We start from the raw sequence: 11495 nt of genomic DNA on the forward strand, positions 1-11495 counted from the left end.
TGGTTCGGACACCTCAGTTTTTTAAATCGTTTATGGAGTTACCTCCTTTATACTGATATGGTGGGTATAGGTACGCTTCATCATCCTACGGGAAAATGTCATCTAGCCAGGAATGTTTGAAAATTTAAAATTTCTTTAAAATTTCAGTTCGATGAAATCGAGCACGTAATATTCTGAGTTAGCTACTTAAGCTACTCAATTTTGAAACGAAAATTTATTAAAATTCTCTCACTTTGATGGGGTGTTCTTTCAATGGAGATTGATAAATTGAAAAATTAACTCTTGAACAAAGGTCTCATAACAGGGATATTTTGAATGAAATTCTATTTGAAAAAATTACTTACTCGCCTCTGCCGGAATATTTTTTTTCAAATTATGTTTTTCGACAACTAGGTACAGTATAATTTGGAGGGTATTTTTTCGGATGAAAAATTTCAAAAAATCACCGACCCCTTCTTACCACTTGCGGGTCGAATTGACGTGGAATGACCCTCATTTATCAAAATCTTAGAGCTTTGATCATCGTCATCATAACCGGCGTTTCTTTTTGTCGTGTGTGTGAAGTAAGTTCATGATCAATTTTCATGTTGATTCAGTTCATTGACCTTATGAGAAATCGAGGGATGATGGCTTGGCTGGCTGGAAACAGTGATTGTGTGTACTTACGCCTACAAAATGGGTCAAAATTGTTAATTTATTCTGCTCAAGTGTTTCGCACGGACGAAACCAGAGAGCAGAGGGTACTGGCCTACTGGGATATGCCTAAGACCACTACCAATGAGTATGTAAATCCAACCCTTTACCATTTGGTAATAATGGGCGTGGTCGAGGTAAGTTTGGCTACCTAAGTACCTAGCCAAATTAGTGACTTGACCTGACCTCGTCGCAATCTAAAACAACAATAGTCGAGAATTGGCTTGGTGAATGTTTACTGTTATACTTACTTATATTTCAGGAGCTCAGGCCCTGGGTCAAAGTGGTTTTATTTAATGTTTAAAGTTAAAGAGTTAAGTGATTAATTAAAGTAAGTTTTATTCGTGTAATACTTGATAAAATGTGTAAATCAGATTTATGCAATAAAGCATGATTTATGGAAGTGCATATTGCGTTTGAGTATTCTTTGGTGTAAATATTGACTCGTTGTTGATTCCTACGAGATCCTAAGCAGGGGTTATTCAATTTAGAACAGCATAGGGGAACCCATTGTTTGGACTATCAACTCTTGGTGTGAATTCCCATTGGAGATAGTCTAATAGTGTCTCAATTTAGAGAATATCCAGGCCCAGGCATATTCCATAAGAATACGTCTATTTTACATTAATATTTTATCAAATGATGTTCTCGCACGTTTTGAAAAAATCCTATGCTCATTCAATGACTTCACTTCAGATCTGTATTTATTGCAGATTTTCTATACTTCGAGCTTATTTTTTTTTCATTGAAATTTTATATCCAATTTTATCATTGGGAGATGATGTTTTCAATTCTTAGGCGATTTTGAGGTTGTTTTGTGTACTTTCGAATTCATGTTTTTACTATTCATGAAAAAAAAATCGAGTGTTGGTTTTATGTAATTTTACGAATAAAGAAAACTAATTACCAAAAATTAATTTTGAAATTCTGAGTTGGAAGTGCTTGGACTTGTATTATGGTTTACATCGCTTTCTTGAGAGACCGTGGCTTCTCTCATGACCAGACAATTAGCTCAATAGATACACTCGATGACAAAATTTGGTTTGTATACTTACACTCGTGTTTTTAAAATGAAAATTTATTGAATGTATGCTCTTATCTTTCGTGGAGTGTTCTTCCTATGGAGATTAATAAATACAAAAATCAACTCGTGAACGAAAGTCTGATGATCAGGGACATTTTAAATAAAATTCTGTTTGAAAAAATTACTTACTCACTTGAATTTTATTCGGTATGAAATTAACATGCTTCCAAATTCGCGGTACTGTTCTGATTGAGAACTAAAATATAAACAGAAAAATCAACTCTCGAACAAAAGTCTCATAACAGTGGCATTTTAAATCGAATTCTATTTGAAAAATTACTTATTCACCTGAATTTTATTAGCTATGAAACAATAGGTCCCCTTGTAGGTTCACTATTTCAAGCATTATGATTCATCTGACTGTAGGACGATATCATTAAATTTTAGAGCCAAAATGGGCCCATGATTAAGGTTAATTATTCGTGAATTTATTAACAGAATACGAAAATATTATCAACTTACTATAGGTATAAGAATTTGCATATTTTCAGAAAAAATAATCAGTTGGTGAAGGGGTTTATTCTTCATTGTTTTCACTCCCAGGTATGACAATATTCTTGTTGCACTCATTGACACAGGGACTATAGATACTCAGTACTCGTGGTATTTTCGGTTATTGAGCAATTTTGAGGCAATGCGATAGCTGTTTTTGTTCTATCAAATTTCATATTTCCGCTTATTACTTTTCATTTGTTTTGTTGCTTTTTTTTGGATAATTCTTTTATTGAGTACTTATACTGCTTTTTCCCTCGCAACTTTACAAATTGAGAAAACTTACCAAATCATTGTTCACCTTGATCGAAATTTTACAAATATAATTTTTTTCCGGAGCTATGAAGGAGAAAATAATAACAAATCATATTTCTCTCTCATCAAAAAAAGTAAAGATGAAAAAAATTGAATGTTTATCGAAAAAAATTTGAAAATATGAGCTCCAGAAGCGCCTCTGGATAGGAGATATGGGTCCTCAAGGAGGGGGAATTTTTGAAAAATTCGTGGTTTTAGCCCCTAACCAACCCTTTTTCGGAAAAAATGCTACTGCTACCAAAATCCAAGACCACTTTTTTAGGGTTCTACTAGGCGGTTGAAAATTTTTGTAAATTGTCCATTTTTCGATAAATTCGTGTTTTCAAGGTTTTTTCTTCTCAAATTTTTTTAACCTATTATTCAGACCAAAACATGAAAGATTTTATTCCTGTAACTGGGGAAATATTTCGGAATACAGTGGTGCCAATAACTTTTTGGTCATTATTGCTTATTTCAAGAAATCTAGACAAATAGCCAACAATTTACCTTACACTTTTTTGAAATTGCGGTAAAGATGACCAAAAAATTGACACTATTGGATGTCAATATATTTCTCTAGTTTCAATAATGAGATCTTTCTATGTATGTTTAATCATAATTAATGCGAAATATTTGAGGAAAATTTTTTTCTCGAAAAACTGATTTATCCAAAAAGTGAGCAATTTGTAAATTTTTAATCGGTCAAGGGGACCTAAAAACTGGTCTTGGGTTTTGATGGCAACTGCGTTTGGTCGACGCAGAAGCGCAATTATGGGTACTATATTTTGGAACTGAATCATTTTTTAAAAACAAGCTGGAGTAGAGGCTAGAGTGCAAAAACCGTAACTTTTTCAAAAATGTTCAACATTTGAGGATCCATATCTCTCTTCCAAAAATAAGTATACTTTCTAAACTGATCATTTTTCAAAAAAAGAATGCTTACCTATTATTAGATATCAATTGTTTTCAAATAATAATAGTACATCTTGAGTTGATCGGCGAATATAAGATACTATAGTCTTAGAATTTGAGATTACGCAGCGACTAGCGAGAACGACGATATTCGCGTATATTTTCGATTATGTTCTTTATTTTTGATTGAACTTCGAACGTCGATATGTTTATTGGTCAAGTTTGTCTTCTTTGAACTTTTCAGCGACAATCATAAGAACATTCGATTGAATTTTTAAATGGATTTCAAGATTAGGTAACTCGTTTTGGAATTCTATTTTGTTGATTTGAAATATTTTTTAATTTACAATAATTACCATCAATTACCTACTGAAAGGATAAAATCTATGTGGTTTGATAAAATTAGTTTTAAAAAATTGCCCCTTACCGTTCTCAGTGGTGCAGTATCAAAGACGCCACATTTTCGTGTCTTTTCCGCTTTAGCCCATACACAACCTGTTTTTGGAAAAAATGTTACTGCCATCAAAATCCAAGATACCTTCTTTAGGGTTCTACTGAAAGGTTGAAAATTTTCGTAAGTTGCCCATTTTTCGATGAATTCGAATACTAAAGTGTTTTCTCCTCAAATCTTTCTTATATACCTACTTATCCAAGTAGTAATTGGGCCAAAACATGAAAGATTTTATTCCTGAAACTGGGGGAATATTTTGGAGTAAAGTATGCCAATACTCTTTGCGGTAAAAGACAACGCCAAAAATTTATCAAATTTTCACAGTTTTTTGGTGATTTTTGAGACAATTTACCTACTTTGTTGTTTCATGTAACTTGGCTAGTTCATTCGAATGAAAAAATTGAGTGTTCGTTTCACTTGACTTTACGATTAAAGAAAACTTACCTACCAAAAATGCGTTTTGAAATAAATTCTGTTAGGTCGTTGTTCACTGTATGCTTTCCACGTTGTTTTTAGAGACCATAGCTTCTTTCATAACCTGATAATTATAGCTCAATATAGGTACACCCCATGACAATATTTGGTTCGTATAGTACTTCAGTTCTTTTAAATCATTCATCGAGTTACCTCCTCTACATTGATATGTATAGTTAGAGCTGGTATGCTTCATCTTATGGAAAGCAGTCATCAGACCAGGAATGTTCAAAAATTGAAAGTTTCTTTAAAATAATTTCAGTTCGATGAAGTGAGCACGTATAGGTAAGTGAATAATACGCTGAGTCACTTCTTTTTTCAAACTAAAATTTATTATTTGTAAAATTCATGCTCTCACTTTGATATGGACATTTTAAATCAAATTCTTTTAGGAAAAATTACTTACTCGCCTTGTAAAATTCGAATTGAGGGCAGGTGTTGTAGTCAGCAATTCAAACTTCTTATAATTTTATTATACTCCTTTTTTCGTTCTGTTTTAGCCTTCACCAACCCGTTTTCGGAAAAAATGGTTTACTGTCACTGGAATCCAAGACCACTTTTTTAGAGTTCTGTACTGAGCGGTTGAAAATTGTTGTAAATTGCTCATTTTTCGATGAATTCGTGTTTTCAAGGTTTTTTCTGCTCAAATTTTTCTTACTTACTAGTGAGGCCAAAACATTATTCCTGAGATGGGAGAAATATTTTAAAATGCAGTAGTGTCAACTTTTTGGTCATTATTGCTTATTTCAGAAAACCAAGGCCAATAGCCAAAAATATACCAAATTTTTACACTTCTTTGAAATTCGGAAAGATGACCAAAAAAATCAACATTATTAGGTGTTAAAATATTTCTCTATTTTCAGAAATGAGATCATTCTATGTTTAAACATAATTAATGCGAATTGAGTAGACAAATTTTTGAAACAAGAATTTATATTCCAAGAAATGACCAATTTGCTAATTTTCAACCGGTCAAAGAGACCCAAAAATTGGTCTTGGGGTTTGATGGCAATGGCTTTGGTCGATACAGAATCTCAAGTAGGGGCTACTGTCTTTGAAACTGGGTGATTTTTTCTAAAACAGAGCTTGAGTAGAAAAGGTTGGAGCGAAAAAACTACAACTTTTTCAAAAATGTTCCACATTTGAGGTTCCTTATCTTCCTTCCAAGAATACCTTCGGATTTTTTGAAGAAACATTAAAAGCATAAATGGCATTAAAGCAGCCAATAAGCAAAAAGTAAATGCAAAAACTCTCTTGCAATCAGTGAATAATCAGGGTAGATTTTGAATACACAGGTATAAAAACATCATATAGTTGGTTCTAAAAAGCGAACGGTTTTCAAGGCGCTTTTTGAAAATCTCCAATTTATAAAATACAGCTGGATGCTCCAGAACGACTTAAAACCACTATATAGCAATCGACTCAGCATTGGATGAGGAGTCAAAAATGATGAACTCAAGTTTGGCAAATTCCAATATGTAGCGGAAAAATTTCCTCTCGAGAAGTACATATATTGAAAAAAAAATCGAGATCATTTCGTTTGATAAGTATCATCTTCTAATCGCACAAAGACCACAAGAGCCTTCAATTCTTTAAAAAAGAACACAAATCATGAGACGTAGAACATGGTCACAATATGGTCTGTGTTTGTTAATTAATATGCCAAAGTGAAAGAAAAAAAAACACCGAAAAATCATCATTTTTGGTCTAAATGAAGAAGAAAAACAGCTGAAATTTCAGTCGAACCACTTTTTTGGCCATTTTTTCATTTTTGACAAAAATATTCCTTGATAACTTTCGATAAAATGAGAGCTCTTGCGTGATCACAAGATATTGATCGATCGGGATGATCTTTTTTTCATTTTAGTAATGCTCTACAAGAGGCAGCTTTTCGGCGGTATTGGAACTCGCAGATGTTCATTTTTGTCATTTTTAATGCACCTTACTCAGCAAAGCAACTCAAATCCCTTATTTAAAACAAAATAATCTCCAGGAATTGGGAGATGTTGTCTTGCTTTGGTGATAAAATGTACATCCTTCAGAAGATTGATCCATGGTATTTACTTGCATCCGTCAAAGGTGATATTTTGCGGAATAACATTGGTCTCTTCCATTAACTATTCAGTTTACAATCTTAATATAAGCATATTAACCTAGATCTGTTTCAGTTCATGTTTTCAATGTTTTTTTAATCGGATTTTTAAATCTGGTTCAAAAAGGCAAATCTACTATATTGATATTGAGATATGATAATTTCGAAATGATTTTAACTCTTCTAATCAACTTTGTATTTTTTCGTTTTACAGGTGAGTAAGAATTTTTCTCGTTGAATTAAGCAACTGCCCAAAAGTATGCGGCTGGGTAAGTTATTTTTCAGCTTGAAGTGTAATTTCGTCGCTTTTTCGAGGTAAAGTAAGTACCACGATTTCTACTGGCGAGTGGAATTTTCCGAACTATATTTTGGGGCCCCTTCATATCCCTTTGCTTTCCCTATATGGGTTCCAAGAACTCATCCCCATTATCTCCATGTACATATGTAGAATGCAGATTACAGATTGTAAAGCTTTTCGGCGATATTGGAACTCGCAGATGTTCACTATTGTCATTTTTTGCGCACCTTACCCAGCAAAACAACTCTAACGCTTGCGATAATAAACGTCTCGTTTACTTGTGTAGAAAACTAGGTTTAAAATGAGTCATCTTTATTGGCTCTTTGCTACTCGTATTTCCATTAGAATACAGTATGTATTTCATTTTTAACCTTCATGTTTATGTGTAGAAGAGTTCTACAGATATTCCTTATCGTTATGTTTATACTGGGTTTGGTTAGTTTTAAATTTTTCGTGTCTGGAGTTCGAATTGAGGGCAGGTGTTGTATTCAGCAATTCAAACTTCTGAGAATTTTATTATAGGTACTCCTAGACTAGACTATAGAATCGTCATCCACGAAAGACGTATTGTTTTAATATTGGAGTGGTGGCTATATCGACTATCTAACTCTTTGATACTCTTTTTAATCGTTCGTACTCGTACTTCTCGTACCTTTAGTTTAAAAAAAAATTTGCTACTGGCATCTTCGTTTTTTTTTCAATATTTCAACACATAGATAACTTTACAGTAAATTAAAAATTCGTACTTCGACTAGGCGTCTCTGTAGTCTCAGGTTGATGCGATTTAATAATATGATAATTGTCAAATCGAATATTCCACGAGCTGGTACCTGGAATCTCCAAGTCCAAGATAATATATGAAAAGTGATCGTCGTCCGAATCTTATCCGTAAGCATTGGTTTTCATCTCTGTTTTTCTAAGCATTGTTCCCAATGACGAAAAATGGTACTCGTAGGTATACGATACTTGGTATTTTAATGAATTTAACTTCTATTTAGAAGTATGACCAGTTCACCACCACACCACCTTTTCACTATACGGTGTTGGTATCCCGCAAAATAGCACGTACAATACAGTAGGTACTTACCTACTATTAACCCTCGAGAACTGACATCACTGAGGAAACCTCCGGGCGCTGACTTCACTGAGGAAACCTCCGGGTCCATGTCAGCACCCGGAGGTTTCCTCAGTGATGTCAGTATTTTAATTAAACTTGTTAACTTAACATAACCCGGAGGTTTCCTCAGTGATGTCAGTACATTAATTTTACGTGCTGACATAACTGAGGAAACCTCCGGGTTTGACCCGGAGGTTTCCTCAGCGATGTCAGTATAAAAATAAGTCATCGCTTAAGGGTTTAATGACAGCATACAAATAATCACACGCGAATTTTAGGTATACAAACTTCTAGGTACCTACATAGAAGTATTGCTTTACTTATGGTCGAACAAAATTACACGAGTTCCTTACCACAACAAATCTATACTTTTCTCCACTAGCAGCGTCAATCGAATTATGATTTATATTTTATATTTGAGGAGCCCGCTTAAGGATCTATTGCACCCCCCCCCCCCCGTCGATCCTCTGGGACAACTTTTTTCTTGAAGGGGGGAGTCCTAAGGAACACTTCTAGCCCTTGTACTAAAAAAAAAAGGTGGCCCTTCTTACAAAATGGTGGCCATTTTGATTGGCAGGTTGACCAAAATCGCAGATTTTGCGTTCCAACATGGGACTTGCACGAAATTTTTTGAACCTTGCAAAGGTAGATCGAAAGATTAGGCAAAAATTTATCAACTGTCAAAATTTCAAGTGCTAAAGTGCGTTTTTCGATTTTTGGTGAATTTTTGAAAATCAAATTTCAGCCAAAAATGAGGGAAAAAGTCAAAATTTTACCAAATTGTTCAAGAAATCTGAAATTTAGGATATACCCTATTTTCGACATATGCCAAATCAATTGGAAACTGTTTCAAACCGTTTTGAGCAGTGCTGGAGCCTCCAGCAGATTTTTGAAACTCGAAATTCCCACAAAATTTCATCAAATGGTGTTGTATGACCGAAATTTACTCTGCAAACTAATTTCAATACACTACGAAGTCAACTGCCATGCCGGGGGAATTCAAGTCGTTTTGGAGCCTCTAGCGATTTTTTGAAAATTACTGGAGCCTTCAGCAGATTTTTGAAACTTGAAATTTCTTCAAAATTTCATCGAATACAGATGGAAAGCTGAAAATTTACTCTACACTCTAATTTAATCACCCTCTGAAGATGATTTCAGGCGGATTCAAGTCATTTTGGAGCCTCCAGCGACTTTTTGAAAATTACTGGAGCCTCTAGTAAATTTTTGAAACTTGAAATTTCTTCAAAATTTCATCGAATGGAGATGGAAAGCTGAAATTTACTCTACACTCCAATTTTAACACCTTCTGAAGATGATTTCAGGTGGATTCAAGTCATTTTGGAGCCTCCAGCGACTTTTTGAAAATTACTGGAGCCTCTAGTTGGACAAAATTTTTCAAACCGTACGAAAGTAGATCGAAATATTAGGCAAAAATTTATCACCTGTCAAAATTTCAAGCAATAAAGTGCGTTTTTCGATTTTTGGTGAATTTTTGAAAATCAAATTCCGACCAAAAATGAAGGAAAAATCAAAATTTTACCAAGTTGACCAAAAAAAGCGGAAATTTGAGATATACCCTATTTGCGACACGCCAAATCGATTGGAAACGGTTCCAAACCATTTAGAGCAGTTCTGGAGCCTCCAGCAGATTTTTGAAACTCGAAATTCCCACAAAATTTCATCAAATGGTGTTGTATGACCGAAATTTACTCTGCAAACTAATTTCAATACACTACGAAGTCAACTGCCATGCCGGGGGAATTCAAGTCGTTTTGGAGCCTCTAGCGATTTTTTGAAAATTACTGGAGCCTTCAGCAGATTTTTGAAACTTGAAATTTCTTCAAAATTTCATCGAATACAGATGGAAAGCTGAAAATTTACTCTACACTCTAATTTAATCACCCTCTGAAGATGATTTCAGGCGGATTCAAGTCATTTTGGAGCCTCCAGCGACTTTTTGAAAATTACTGGAGCCTCTAGTAAATTTTTGAAACTTGAAATTTCTTCAAAATTTCATCGAATGGAGATGGAAAGCTGAAATTTACTCTACACTCCAATTTTAACACCTTCTGAAGATGATTTCAGGTGGATTCAAGTCATTTTGGAGCCTCCAGCGACTTTTTGAAAATTACTGGAGCCTCTAGTTGGACAAAATTTTTCAAACCGTACGAAAGTAGATCGAAATATTAGGCAAAAATTTATCACCTGTCAAAATTTCAAGCAATAAAGTGCGTTTTTCGATTTTTGGTGAATTTTTGAAAATCAAATTCCGACCAAAAATGAAGGAAAAATCAAAATTTTACCAAGTTGACCAAAAAAAGCGGAAATTTGAGATATACCCTATTTGCGACACGCCAAATCGATTGGAAACGGTTCCAAACCATTTAGAGCAGTTCTGGAGCCTCCAGCAGATTTTTGAAACTTGAAATTTCCACAAAATTTTGAAGTTAGAAAGCCGAAATTCGTTCTGCAAACTAATTTCAATACGCTACTAAGTACTGCAGTTGAATTTCAAGTCGTTTTGGAGCCTCCAGCGACTTTCTGACAATTACTGGAGCCTCCAGCAGATTTCTGAAACTTTAAATTTTCATAAAATTTCGTCAAATGGCGATGGAAAGCTGATATTTACTCTACATTCCAATTTTAACACCCTCTGAAGACGACTTCAGGTGGGTTCAAGTCATTTTGGAGCCTCCAGCGACTTTTTGAAAATTACTGGAGCCTCTAGAAAATTTTTGAAACGTGAAATTTCCCCATCATTTTACCAAATGGGGTTGGCAAGCTGAAATTTACTTTGCAAACTAATTTCAATGCGATATGAAGTCAAGTACATGGTGGTTTCAAACAATTTTGAAGCTTCCAGCTACTTTTTGGAAATTTTAATTTCCCAAAAAATGCCATACGACCTTTCAAAAAGTCGCTGGAGGCTCCAAAACGACTTGAAATCCACCAGCAGTCGACTTCGTAGCGTATTGAAAATAGTTTGCAGAATGAATTTCGACTTTCCATCTCCGTTTGATGAAATTTTGGGGAAATTTCAAGTTTCGAAAATCTGCTGGAGGCTCCAGTAATTTTCAAAAAGTCGCTGGAGGCTCCAAGACGACTTGAAATCCCCCTGCAGTTGACTTCGTAGCGTATTGAAATTAGTTTGCAGAGTAAATTTCGGCTTTCCAACTCCGTTTGATAAAACTTTGGGGGAATTTCGAGTTTCAAAAATCTGCTGGAGCCTCCAGAACGGCTCAAATCGGTTTGAAACAGTTTTCAATCGATTTGGCATGTTGAAAATAGGGAATATCCCAAATTTCAGCTTTCTTGAACAATTTGGTAAAATTTTGATTTTTTTCTCTCATTTTTGGCTGAAATTTGATTTTCAAAAATTCACCAAAAATCGAAAAAGGTACTTTACGGCTCCAGAACTGCTCAAAACGGTTTGAAACAGTATCCAATCGATTTGGCATATCGAAAATAGGGTATATCCCAAATTTCAGCTTTCTTGAACAATTTAGTAAAATTTTGAATTTTCCCCTCATTTTTGGCTCAGATTTGATTTTCAAAAATTCGCCAAAAATCGAAAAACGCACTTTAGCT

The 11495-nt window shown here is 34.4% G+C and overlaps 1 protein-coding gene across 1 annotated transcript in view; it reads right to left on the reverse strand.

Moving 5' to 3' along the window:
* The window catches only part of LOC135849108 (phospholipid-transporting ATPase IA-like), a 52393-nt gene extending 44257 nt beyond the window's left edge, over window positions 1-8136 (reverse strand). The window contains exon 1 of the mRNA XM_065369355.1: window positions 7889-8136. Within this exon, the coding sequence (XP_065225427.1) occupies window positions 7889-8136 (248 nt within the window). The remainder of the gene's footprint in view (window positions 1-7888) is intronic.
* Between the last annotated feature and the right edge of the window lie 3359 nt (window positions 8137-11495).

The sequence above is a fragment of the Planococcus citri genome, chromosome 1, assembly GCF_950023065.1.
Source record: "Planococcus citri chromosome 1, ihPlaCitr1.1, whole genome shotgun sequence".
NCBI classification, from domain to species: Eukaryota; Metazoa; Arthropoda; class Insecta; order Hemiptera; family Pseudococcidae; genus Planococcus; species Planococcus citri.